This window comes from Onychostoma macrolepis, chromosome 04 (assembly GCF_012432095.1).
Source record: "Onychostoma macrolepis isolate SWU-2019 chromosome 04, ASM1243209v1, whole genome shotgun sequence".
Lineage (NCBI taxonomy): Eukaryota > Metazoa > Chordata > Actinopteri > Cypriniformes > Cyprinidae > Onychostoma > Onychostoma macrolepis.
The window spans coordinates 30605788-30620093 of record NC_081158.1 but is presented as its reverse complement, the minus strand read 5'-3'; the positions used below and the strand labels follow the sequence as shown (position 1 = coordinate 30620093).

At 34.3% G+C, this 14306-nt stretch overlaps 1 protein-coding gene across 3 annotated transcripts in view; it reads right to left on the bottom strand.

Moving 5' to 3' along the window:
* dock4b (dedicator of cytokinesis 4b) overlaps positions 1 to 14306 on the bottom strand; it is a 114044-nt gene that overhangs the window by 70100 nt on the left and 29638 nt on the right. For all 3 annotated transcript variants that reach the window (XM_058773431.1, XM_058773433.1, XM_058773432.1), the window contains exon 2: positions 4828 to 4911. In XM_058773431.1, coding sequence (XP_058629414.1) covers positions 4828 to 4911 — 84 coding nt within the window. The remainder of the gene's footprint in view (positions 1 to 4827; positions 4912 to 14306) is intronic.

The window sequence follows — 14306 nt, the reverse complement described above, 5'->3', positions numbered from 1 at the left end:
CCTCAAAACAGTGCTTTAGTGTCGAGTATCCTCTTTGTAAATCAATAGGCAATATGGAATTGTACCACGGAAACCACAGTGTTTTATCGATTAGTGATATTTCTCTTGAACCCAAAATCCAAGATATGTTGTTAAAATGGCCCTAGTGTGAGTTTTTATATTTATAACATACGATATTTAGTAATATCTTCAGCTGACTGCCAACAGTTACGCGCGTCTCTAAGCAACACACTGAATACTGAACTAATCCAGGGATTTGAACGAATCGGTTGAGTGAATCAGTGGCCCATTCTTGCTTGTTCATGAACGAATCAACTGTTTTGAATGAATCGGTTCAGTGAACACTTCTGTGATAAAGCTGTGATTTGCCACCACTTACTGGCGGCATTAATGTCATAGAGTTGGTCTATCAGTTAATTTCATATTTCTATATTCAATTTTTTTAATTAATTATTTTTCCTACAGAACAAACAGAAAACAAAAACGAAACAAAACAAAAAGCTTAAGCAGACCTTAAATGCACAGCTGTCAATTTAGTTCTTATTAAGATAAAATCAAAGAAATGGATAAGCTACAGGGGAAGATACATAAACATTAACAGCAATAGGCTTCTTGTTTTGAGCCATGATGACAATAGTTTTCAAGAACAATGTAGGCAATCATGCAAAGTGAAAGATACAGTCCAAATAGGGTGTCTATATTCGATGAAAAATTTTGGGTCAATTTTATTTCTGATATAAGGGGTGATTTGTAGTCAGCATATTATTTAAAATTGAATAGGATGTTTTGTTACACACTGAAATTCTTTAGCGTGCTCCCAGACTGAATCCCAGTCTTCACTGGAGATATTTAATGCGAAATCATTTTCAAACATCTATTATCTTTGTCTCCTGGTCAAACTCAATATAACATAAATATGAGAGACATATTTTTATCTTGTATTTTTATCTATATTTTCTCAATTACAGACTTATCGGTATACAAAGTAGTATTTTGCCTATTTTCAAAATGTTATATTTAAAACATTATTATTTAAAATGTATAATTAAAAAAGTAAATTTCTGAGGAAAAATGAATAAGGTCGTGTGGCAAAAATATATTTGTTCCTGTTTGATACTGTGACTTGACTTGACTTGACCCTTATCAGGACTCGACTTGACTTGCTTGAGGTGAGCCACTGACTTGACTTGACTTGCTTGATTTGTTTGTACTGTGACTTGAGACTTGCTTGAGACTTGATGGTAGGGACTTGGGACTTGCTTGAGACTTGAACAAGTGTGACTTGCCCCCACCTCTGGCACTATCACAGATGTGAACATCTCCAGTAGGGGTGTGCGATATGATGATTTTTGAACGTGGACGATAAAAATGTCTCCACGATCTGCTTTTGAAGAAATATCGTAGTATCGTGCTACAGCGCACATTATATCAGCTGCAGTTCTTATTCCTCCGTCTCAATATACTGTACATTATTCGGATCTGCTTTAAAGCCTTGCCGGTTAAATGTTTTATTCACACGTCGGTCTGACGTGCGCTTTTTCTGAGCCCGTACACCCGAAGCGCGCGTGCTAAAGCCGCTAAAGTTATCTTGTGCACTAATACTGTCAAAACACACAAGGTTTATGTATAGACTCCGTTGCTTATGTCTAAAATGAGTGAGTAAACAGCTGAGAGAAACGGATGCGTGCCTCTGTATATTAGATGCGTGCATGTCTTAAAGGGGCAGTACTGAACATGCTGCCGACTGTCATTAAAGGGATAGTTCACCTTAAAATTTAATTTCTGTCATTATTTACTAACTCGCATGTTGTCCCAAACCTGTATTAATTTCTTTCTTGTGCTGAACACAAAAGAAGATATTTTGAAAAATGTGGGTAACCAAACAGTATCTGGTCCACATTGACTTTTCATAGAAGGAAAAAAAAAAAATACTATGGAATAAGTCACTGGGGACCAGCAACTGTTTGGTTTTCCACGTTCCTCAAAATAGCATTTATGTTTAGCAGAAGAAACTCATTCAGGTTTAAAGAAACTTTTGAGTGAGTAAATGATGGTATAAATATAAACCACTTTTTATTTTGGGGTTAATTATTTCTTCAATGTTAATAAAACACCAAAACACAAAGAGAAAAATCACTCACTACTCTTGACTGAAAAACGTTAATACAGTTGATTTAATAGGAATCAATCTATGTAGCGTTTTATTTTTATATTTGTTGATTCAATTTATTGAATGCTCCTGCTAAATACACCTATTGTACCTGAAAATAAAACACTGTTTTATTTGTATAGTATGTGTATTTGTAATGTGTATCTTTGTTCTCATTTTTTAATAACAAAGATAAAATAATGACAAAGATTTTTATCTTCGCCCACTTTGGCCTAAATATCCGCCATTTTTTTTAAAAATATTTTTGTTATCTTGAAAGGTTTTGTCTTTATAATAGGGAAATTAGTTTGGCTGTAATGCTCAGACAACTTGCAAAATAGTAAAACTAACATGACAAAGAATCGTGATAAAATCGTGAATCGTGATTTTTCTTAAAAATATCGTGATATTATATTTTTGCCATATTGCCCACCCCTAATCTCCAGCACTGATCAACTTTCTGCCCACTGCAAACGAACCCACAATCTGCGCTTCCTGGCAAAAAGCCGAGAAGCACACTTTGAAGGTGTGAAAAACAGGGGGCCTCTAGATGGTAAATGGTCTAATAACAGCAGCTCAATATAGAAACATGAACCTTCATCTGATGAGTATCACTTGCAGTCAGTCAGGAACTAATGATTATGTAGTTTCATATCTACTGTTAAGATTTGTGCTCTCCTTCACAACATTTCTAGTGTTCTCCAACCCGAAACCGGGTCTCTTACTCAAAAAACAGGAAGTGCGTGCACCCAGAGAACAAAGGAGTGTGTCTTCAAAGGGTGGAAACAGGAAACGAAGGAGTTGAGTGTGGGTCATGAAAAAAGACCGGTTTCAAAATCCTCCCGCTTACTTGAAGAATGAGCGGTGCTACAGGTGTCTCTGTGTCAGCAGTTTCTCAAATCAAGCCTACTTATGAAAAGACCCTCTTAGATCAGAATGACTTTCCACACTAGTTTATTTAGACTGGTTAAAGCTGGTTTCTTGCTAATACACAAACCCTCTCACATATATACACACTACCATTCAAAAGTTTCAGGTCAGTAAGATTTTAAAAATGTTTTTCAAAGAAGCCTCTTCGGCTCACCAAGGCTGCATTTATTTGATCCAAAATACAGCAAAAACAGTAATATTGTGAAATATCTTTACATTTTAAATCCTATCCTATCCTTCAGAAATCTTTCTAATATTCTGATCTGCTGCTCAAGAAACATTTGATGAACATTTGAACTTTGATGAATAACATTTATCTGAAATAGAAAGCTTTTGTAATACACTACCATTTAAAGGTTTGGGGTCAGTATGAACGAATGAATGGATGAATTTTTTTATTTATTTACAAATAAAGAAATCAAAGGAATTAATACTTTTATTCAGCAAGGATGCATTAAATTGATATATATATATATATATATATATATATATATATATATATATATATATATATATATATATATATATATATATATATATATATATATATATATATATATATATATATATATAGTAAATAATTGAAATGTTGAACTTGCTTTTATTTTTAATATTTTCAGCTTTCACTTAAATTTTAGTTTAATTTTTAGTAACTGTTGTCATTTCAATTTTGTTATGTACTTTTGTCATTTAAAAAAATAAAAATACTAAACTACTCAGGATTCACTGATTTTTAGTTCAGTTTTAGTTTTGATTTCTAGTTTTAGTGCTCAATTTTAGTGCTTCAACACAGTTTGTTGTCAAGACAACATTCATTTAGTTTACGTTTTTCCATCTGATATTTATATTTTATTTCAGCCTCATTTCAATTAACATATATGTTTTAAATACATTTAATGTTAACCCAGTTTCCTTGTCTGTATTGCTAGTTAGCACATTCCTAACTAAAGTAAAATTTAGCTGAATAGTTGACGAATCGTTCTAATAATCATTAGATTAGTTGTATATCAAAATAATGGTTAATTGCAGCCCTTTTTGAATGAATGAAGCTGTTCAACCTGCATGGATTTCCTGGTAAAGCTGAATGAAAAAGGAAGTCCTGCTGGTTAAGAAGCCTGGTGTGAACAAAAATGCACATCACATCCAAAACAACATATGCTGGTGACCAACTGCTGGTCTTTTCAGTAGGCAAGCTGCCAGACCAATCTGGCAACATTATACTCAAGCAACCCTGCTGACATGAAAAAGCTTAGACATTTTAAATCAGCTGGTCAGCTTAAATGACCAGTTAAAACTATCACTGATTACCTATGTTTTCAGCACTTTCATCCTTGTGGGTTGGTCAACTCACAATAATAAGCTTGTGCGAGTACACTGTATAAAAAAAAAAAAAAAAAAAAAGAAAGTTAAGCCAACTTAAAATTTTAAAGGCAACCAGCTTCAGCAGATTTTTGAGTTTGCTCAACTTATTTTTGTGGGAGATTCTCAAATTTTTGTTGTATAAACCTAAACGACAAGTTGAGAAAACTCAAAAATCTGCTGAAGCTGGTTGCCTTAAAATTTTAAGTTGGCTCAACATTATTTATTTATTTTTATTTTTTATTTTTATTTTTTACAGTGTAACAGACCAGCATTGTCCATCTTAACCATTTTGAAATTGAAGCTGGTCCAAACAGGTGTAAACACAAAAATGGGGTTTATACTATTGAAATAAATGTAAAAGAGGGCTGACATCAGTGATTATGTACCTTCACATTTCTCCAGGATCTGCACCGTGTCACCGATCTCCAGAGGCAAGCCATGCTGCACCGTTCCTCGAAAACTGGCCAGCACTGCAACACAAAAAAAACAACAAAAATTATCAATAACTCAGTGTTTACCAGGGTTATTCAATTAAAACTAAAACAATAAAAAACATTTTCATTACTAGTCTCATTAGTGAACATTAGTTAATGCATTAACTAGCATGAACTAATAACAAACAATATATTTAATAAAAATGTTCATGTTAGTTCATAGTGCATTAACTTAATAAAATTAATAAATAAATATTAAATTAATAAATACTGATATTAACTAAGATTAATAAAAAATAAAAAAACTAGGGGTTTTATTCATTGTTAACTCAAGTTAACTAATGAAACATTAAAAAGTGTTAACAGTATCTCAAATACTAAAATAACACTGGTGTTTACAACAAAATGACATTTCAGGTTAGTATATGATGCATTTAATCAAAAAAACAGAAAAAAAATAAATAAATACACCATTCCCTTTCATTCATACACATTTGTGATGCCAAAACTGTATAGTGCAAAGACTTTTGACACATAGTAAATGTAAACATCACAGATTGACCTTTTGGCTGAATTTAAAGAGTGCACAAATGTAAAAGCTGCCTGGTTTGCAGTTTTGTGGGATCTGAAGTAATTTCAGATGCTCAAAGCCTAGTGTGACCTCAGCTTATGCTCATAAGGGCAGGGTTGCCAGATTGCTCTGAAGTTCAACGTCGTGGGAAGGTTTAATAAAAGTGACGTGTCTCTCTTGCTTAAGCATTCACCTGAGGAGACTCGCTTTGATGAACACGTACGCTAAGAGACTTTGAAGTCAAGGCTGCCTGAGCCAAAAAAAAGTCAAGGAATAGAGAAGAAATTAAGAATATGGAGGCCAAACGATGGTGACAGACATGTGAGAGGAAAAGAAGAAGGGACAGACTGTGAGCATAGAAAATGTCAAAAAAGAGAGAGAGTGCAGAGAGAGAAAGGGGACACGTCTTGTGTAATCAGCATTCCTCACAAAAACAAACTGAAAGCTCTCATATATATTATAATGATGTCATCATTGCTCACTCCACTCAGAGGGGATTATGGGATAGGTGTGTTAAATCAGGTTCTCTCACCTGGCTGAGATCACAAAGCAGAAATTATTTCTGCAGTGGATTTCATGGTTTTATGGGGCACAGGCCAATCTGGGATACCCACACAGAGGCTCTGACCTAATTGAGCACTTCTGTGTGTGTGTGTGTGTGTGTGTGTGTGTGTGTGTTATAAGATAATAATGATGATAAGAGTCCTCATAAGATGCACAGAGCACACAGAAACTCTGACATATTCCCAAACAAATGATTCTTAGGAGTCGAAGAGCCATCAGTATTTTCCAATCAATTCCCAAATAATGAGTCGATTCTTTTTGGTGAAACCAAAAACCAAGTGCAATCAGTATAGTCCAATTGATTCCCAAATGAATGATCCCCATGAGTCGATTATTTTTAGTTAAAATCAAAAACATACAGTGGGGTTGGTTTATTACACCGATAATGAAAAGAATGACTCCAGTAAGTTGTTTCTGTTTAGTCAATCACATTATGAAGTTTCAGAAGTATAGCCCAAATGATTCCCTAATGAATGACTCCTATGAGTGGATTCTTTTTTTAGTGAGTCAATAACAAAGTGTAATCAGTGCAGTACAAGTGATGATTCCCCAAAAAATGTCATTTTAGCGAATCTAAAAAAAGTCAACATGACCAGTGTTATCTAACTGCTAAACGAATGAGTCTGATGAGTTGACTGAATTGATTTTTAGTGAATCAATAACATACCAATTCCAAAAAGAATGACTCCAATGAGTCGATTCTGATCACTGAATCAAAAACATGAACTGCAATTAGTGCAGTCCAAGTGATTCCCCATAAAATGATTTGGTTCTTTTTAAGCGAGCCGGTTCCTTCTAACGAATGTAACACATTCAAAATAATCAGTGTAATCTAACAGCCAAAGGAATGAGTTGGTTGACTTGGTGCTTTGTAGTGAATCAAAAACGTACAATGTGACCAGTGTATGCCAACTGATTCTCAAACAAATGACTCATATGAGTTGATTCGTTTTTAGTGAATCAAAAACATACAACACGACCAGAGTAATCTATTTCCCTAATCTAATTACCCAAAAATAAATAAATAAATGAAATAATATATATATATTTTTTAAATACTAGTAAAAGGGCAATCAGAAACAGAATTCCTCACGATTCCCATCCTAGCAACAACATCGCAATGATTTGGCAACCACTGAAGAAGACGTGTGAATTATAGAAGTATATTTTGCAAGCAGCAATCCTGAGAAAATGTAAAACTGTAGCTCACATTAATGTTTCATCATGCAATTGTAAATATAGTATACTGAACCACTAAAACCTGGATCTAACAGAATATTTTCACCGAATGACAATTTTTATAATTTTTTTTGGCGTTTTTGCATTTAATTTTGATAGGACAGATCAAAGTTGACAGGAAGCGAAGTGGGAGAGAGAGCAGGGATGGGATCTGCAAGCCGGGACTCGCCATGCCCGAAGCGCAACGGCGCTGCATATCGACGCGCTGCCCACGAGGCTACCGGCACCGACGACCGAATGACAACTTCAAACCGCCCTTGAGTTCAATGCATCTCCTCGAGACACTCAACCGATTACGATCCCATCGTCCAACTTTTCTGTTCATCCAAAAAGCCTCACAAGTTGCACGTCCGCATGCAGCTGCATCCTATCTGTGCGATTTGACTTTAAAATTCAGAAGCCAAAATAACAAAGTAGGTCCGATGAATTAATTATACAGGTTTTCGGCAGCAGCACATTAAATTATTCAGCCTGGATGTGGAGTCCTTGACAGAGCTCAAATCCTTCCCCGGTAAGCGTACGGCAGCTGTTAACTGAGCCGCAGTGTCGCCAGAGAGGCTCAAAAGTGTTCAGTGACCGAAAAATACTTTCTCTGGTTTTTAAATTACCTGAGGAAAGATAAACAGCAATAAAGAGAAGGAGAAAGACATCCTTACCTTTCTAAAAAGGTGAACGACCAATATAAAAATTCAACGGCAAACACACACAAATACGCTTTCAAAAGCTCAACCATAGTGAACCAAAAATGTATGTAGACACACTTAAATGTTTGAATGTCAACGCATTAGATGATAAACATTTTTGCAATGAATTTTAACCAGAACAGGTGATTTTAGTGGATGTGTGATGACTTATTAATCCAAAACAACTGACAACTGTCACAGCCATATATCAGAAAGCAACCCCGTATGTTGCTGACACACTTTAGTAACTAACACAACAACAACAAAAAGACACACTTTGCTTTCAAAAACATGAACAACTGCAATATTTCATAACATTTATGACTAACTCCATATTTATAGTAGAGCGTCTGATTTCCAGACACAGATTAACCCTGAATCTGAACTAAATTACAATCTCATCAGTAATTCTGCAGTGAAAAGCCTTTTTTTTTTTTAGCACTAGCCCTAATCTGTGTTTGGGACTCTGGCCCATAGAGTCTGGAGAATCATCTGTAATAATCTCTAAACCATCTGTAACTAACAGAACAAATCATCTCTGACTATGTTTGCACACTATTAATCATGAGGAACTGGGAGTTAAACCACACTGAAGATGAAACAGACCTTGACACTCCATCTCTCTTCACTTGGTTTGATACATAATGTTCATCCACAGTTAACCAAAGCTCCTGGATACTCTAAACTTTGTTAAAAATGTAGCAAGCTGCCTCGACATCGACACAGTCAGCTACATTTTGGGAGTGTTTACAGCTACTTTAGATAGACTACAACAGAATGAAAGCAAAACGATCTTGAGACTAAAATAAAATAATTTATTTTTATTTAATAAAACATAAAAAATGCAATTGAAATATCTGTATAGTTTGGCTTATACAAATAATAATAATAATAATAATAATAATACATTTTATTATCAAATTACATACATGATATTATATTCTAGTAGACACAAAAACTAGCCTGAATGAAAGTAAAATACCTCTTGAAAAGTCAAAATGATCTTGATCTTGAGACCAAAGGTACATAAAATATAAAAAATAAAATAAAATATTTTAAATGTGTTTTTATTTAATATAATAACGTATGTAATTTATAACAATTTATTAATATTTTTAAAGCATTCTGGGACTGTCTTATCAGAAAATGGTACATAAAATGCTTTGATTTTGTTCTAAAAAGCTATCTTGTAATGTTGCATAATTTTGCATATTGTTGATGGAGATGATGTCTAAAAATGTTGCATAAGTAGGCAGCAAAGTCAAAGCAACTCTGATGGCATGTGCATTGTGGGAAAGTGGCAGAGAAACAAACACACAGTCCAAACCTTAGCAGGGCGCCACGCTCTCGCTTCCCATAATCCCGCTGGGCTGACACAGACCTGAGACAGCGAGCCTCATCTCTTTGGCTCAGACTTGGAAATAGAGAACTCAACACAAGACTCTGTTTGTGTGGATTAACTGCAGATCTGGTTTGGGTTTGAGAGGGTGTGATGCTACAGTTGGGTAGTCTAAGCTCCTTACAGCATGACACAGAGCTCAGGATGATGGCTTTACCCTCGCCGCTCAAGTTCTGGCCGAGCGACATGTGTATCCGCCTTAGTGCTTCCAGGTTTGTGACTGAGCTATCCAGAAAACAGAAACAGAGTGCTAAAGATTTGCTGCGTGGAGCGGGGAAGAATCAGATGGTTTGGCTCCTGAACAAAAACATATTAAATGCTCAAAGTAATCATTAACTAGTTTTCAACAGCAATGCCAGTACCTAGACAGTATGGTGGCCAATATAATGCCAAAAAACATACATTAAAACTGTTCAAATTACATTATAGCATAACAATAATAATAATAAATTTATAAATTACTATTGTTATTATCATTATTATTATCATTTGTATAAGCCAAATTATAATTATCGTTAATTATAAATTCTAGTAACTGTAATTAACAATTAATTGTAAATTATTATTATCATTATTATCAAATTACATATATAATAAAATATTATAATATACATTTCATCACAGAATTGCATTTTATTAATAATAATAATAATAATAATAATAATAATAATATGCATAAACCAAACTATACAAATATGTTCAATGTAATTGTCTTAAATTGTTCAGTTCATTAATTGTACATATTATTATTATTATTATCAAATTACATATATTAAACATTATATAATTGCTAAATTATATTCTAGTAGAAACAATAACTAGCAAATATTTTCTGCCTGAATGTAAGCGAAATACCTCTTGCAGAGTCAAAATCCCTATTTAATACTTAGCTATGATTATTTTGTTAAATATACACAAATATAATTTCATTTTTTAAATTGCAAACTACTTTAGTGATCGACCGATATTGATTTTTTATAACCGATACCAATTATTTGCATGTTTATGTGCCCGATAACCGATATGCAGAACCGATATTTATTTACTGTTATTTACTGTTAAAAAAAGGTTGAAAATTAACAGTCTTTCATGTTAAATTTAATCATAATATTTGTTGTAAATTGAATCATATTACAACAATAAAAACATTTTTTTTAATAAAAAGCATCAGCGGCAACACTGATTTTAACAATAAGCAAAATAAATGTAGAATGTCTCATTTTCAAACGGAGAAAATAAATAAAGGACAGGAGTCATAACTTCATTTTAAACTACAGTTTTAGGTTTATAAGCTGTTTAATAGACTAAAGAGTGAAGAATAATTCACTGGATAATGTTAATTCACTAAATAATATTCTCTGGAATATTGAAATATAACAAACAAAACATTGTGTTTTATTGTATTTCTCAACTGGTATGTTATATCAGAATTATTAATGTGTTTTTGTCATTCTAGATTATGAAATGCCTGCTGACAGTGCGGTTTATCTATGTATTTACACAGAATAGCCTACTCAAATTGCGATCGCTCGCGGAGATAATAAATAATTCATTTCCATAGCGATGTATTTATTTAGATGTTTATTAACGAAATAATGGTTATATAGTAAATGTTAATATAATTTAGCGTGTTTTAAACAAGTGAATCTTGTTAAAAGTTACATCCGGTGGCCGTGCTGAAGCATTTCCTGAGCATCAACCGCTGAGTGAACAGCAACATGAAGCGGCTTCACGAGACTAATGATGAGCATATACAACAGAGAGTAGAGGTCGACCGATAGTGGATTTTACCGATACCGATAGCTAGGTTGGACCCCACTGGCCGATACTGATTAATCAACCGATAGTTTTCAAAATGGATACTGAAAGAAAGCTAGTGCTTTACTATTTTTTTTTTTTTTAAAAAGCACTAAAAACAGTACTGAACCATACTTTGTAAATGAATAAAAATATTAATATTATTTACTATATTGATCATTAAAGTTATTTTATAGTTTGCTAATGTTAAAAGAAGAAACTCTAAAATTTAAAAATGTAGCCTATTAGTAGCTAATAGTGAATGTTGAAATGAACACACTAACAAGGAACGATACTTCTACAGTTTTCATTAATGCTACGAATGGACTCTTATTGTTAAGTGTTACCATTTAATTTCAACAATCATGCTTAAAGATGGCCATTTTTAAATATCTACACAAGGCCATAGCATTAAAATTGCATACATATGGATATTGTATGTGTACTAACACACTTTATTTGCTTCTGTTTTTTAACACGATGATTATCTAATCCAAAAAAAAAAAAAGTTAGTCACACCGGGCAAAAGCGCAGCGCTGCATCTAGGAGAACTCAGAGGTATCACACACACACACACACACCAGACGCTTTGCATTCAATTCAAGTGGCGGTCTAAAACAATTTATTTAATCACCAAACGGACATAAGTTTGCATCAAGAATGAACAATGTGTCATAAATGAATTTGAAGTTCAGTGTTTAAAAAAACAGAGCAAGCGGAAAGAGAAAGCGTGATCTATTACAGCTCTCTATATGAAGCAGACAGACTTTATTAGTACCATAGAAAGGCAAACGTTTTGCTGAAAAATGCACAATACATAATTTATAGCCTAGGGTGAAGTCATTATGTACATTCACAACGATTTGGGACAAATATAATGTAATTTAATAGAGAACTATGTGAATGGACGCTCTGTTCAGAGGCAGGCTTTTCTGTCGGCTGTATTTAAATGCGCGTCTGGAGTTTCCCGCTCTGTGCAGCGCGCAGTGTCACGTGTCAAAATAAACAACACGTGCTGTCAGTGATTTCCACCTCTAGAGGCCGCTCTCGTACTGTATAATGCCAGCGGACCCTTCTCAGCCACTCCAGCAACGGTTGCAAACCGGAAAACTATCGGCATGGATTTTTGCTGATAACCGATAGTTGCGGCAATCAACAATCGGTGCCGATTAATCGGCAAAACCGATGAATCGGTCGACCTCTAACAGAGAGAGAATTAAATTCAGTGCTTTTATTTCCAACATGCGCTCATTCATGGCTGTATTATTTAATTCATGCAAAGTTACGTCTTTATTTGGAAAGGACTTGACGGATTAGCCTACGTGACTCCGACTTCACGAGACTGATGATGAGCATAGACAACAGAGAGAGAATTAAATTCAGCTCTTTTATTTCCAACATGCGCTCATTCATGGCTGCATATTATTTGATTCAGGCAAAGTTACGTCTTTATTGGGACAGACTGACGGATTATCTTACGTGACTCTGTGAGTTTGTCTCTATTTCTTAGAGCCAAGCTGTATAAACTGCATATCAGGCACTATATATAGTATTATATATATATATATATATATATATATATATATATATATATATATATATATATATATATATATATATATATATATATATATATATATATATATATATATTGTTTGCAATTGTATAAAAATATACAAATGCATTGCATGATATTTAGCTCCTGACATAAGAAAAACATCCAAACAACAAACATCATATCAGCTATTAACCACCCTGCACACACACAAAAAAATGACACATTAACATGCTGTTATCTCAAAATTAGTTCAAAAGGATCCCCTAATGTGCTTTTAACCTCACTTAAATCCAGGTTGCCCCATACTGATTTGTGATCGAGCCATGAACCTGACAGCTAATCAACCTCTAGATTCATTAATTATTCATCGCCACATTAATATGCAAATGTGCGCCGGCTTCTGTGTTGTCCACGACCGTGTTGCCAAAACGAGACTGAATTATTAACACAATATTTAGGTCTACACAGTGAGCATCCTGCAGCGCAGGCCCAATAAATAATGCAGAAACTGGGAATATTTTGTTTGTTGCGTGGATCAAGAAGTTGCAAAACAATTAGGCGAGGGTGTGCTAAAGCATTTAGTACAAGTAAAAGTGTTTTTTCCATACAAAACAGGATTTAGGGCATGTAATCGCCTGTGATACTAGCAGGCAATTAAATTCGATACACTCCAAGACTTCAGAGACGATGTGCAATTACAATCCAGAAATCTGAACACCACCCAACAGGCCTGTAAACCACAGTAAATTACTGATGATACGGGTGTAAATAGCTATTCCACATGCACACTCAAAATCCTTTCCTTTCTGAGCAATGCAGAGAATCCCACCGCAGCCATCTCAACAGCGTGAGCCTCAACCGCGCAGTAATACACATGCTGTGATGTAAGAATCTGAGTCTATGGCCAGTCCAACAGACCAACGATTCATCTGTGCTTCATAACAGGAGCTCGGGGTTCTCTGGCACGGCTCATGATACGCTTGTGCCAAAGGAGCGGTCACTGTGGAAATCATTCATTACCGCAGCTGCTGAAGAGGAAGACGCTGTTGATGGTAATGCGAATGCGAGTGAAAGGTTCGTGCACTGACAGAGAGCAGGGCTGTTAATTAATGAGCTCGTTTAGACATTCCTCAGCCTGGACGATGACACCCAAGCACATTTAACCCCTCGCTCCGCTACAGATCTCAAGGCGTGAGGCTAATTGAGAACTGCAAGAGGCGGAAATTAAAACATCGATATCTGATACACAGCTACAAGAAGGTTGGCAGATGGGGTAGAGTAGTCGGAATAAGGGGATTTTACTGGAATAAAACTTTTTCTCAGGGATCAGGTACACGTTCCTGATGGAAATTTGAATTGAATAAATAAATAGATAATTTTGGGCTAATAGAATTAAAATAATTAAAATTGGGAAACAATAAAAGTAAAATAAATAAATGAATACTAGCAATAAAACTAAATAAAAGCGAGCAATAAAAAGAAAAAGTAAATGGTAAAAAAAAAAAAAACATTAATAATAAAAATTATAAAAAAATAAAACAAGAGTAAAACAATCCAATAAAAATAAAATATAAATTAGAAGGGTAAAACATTAATAATTTTTAAATAAAATGAAGAAAA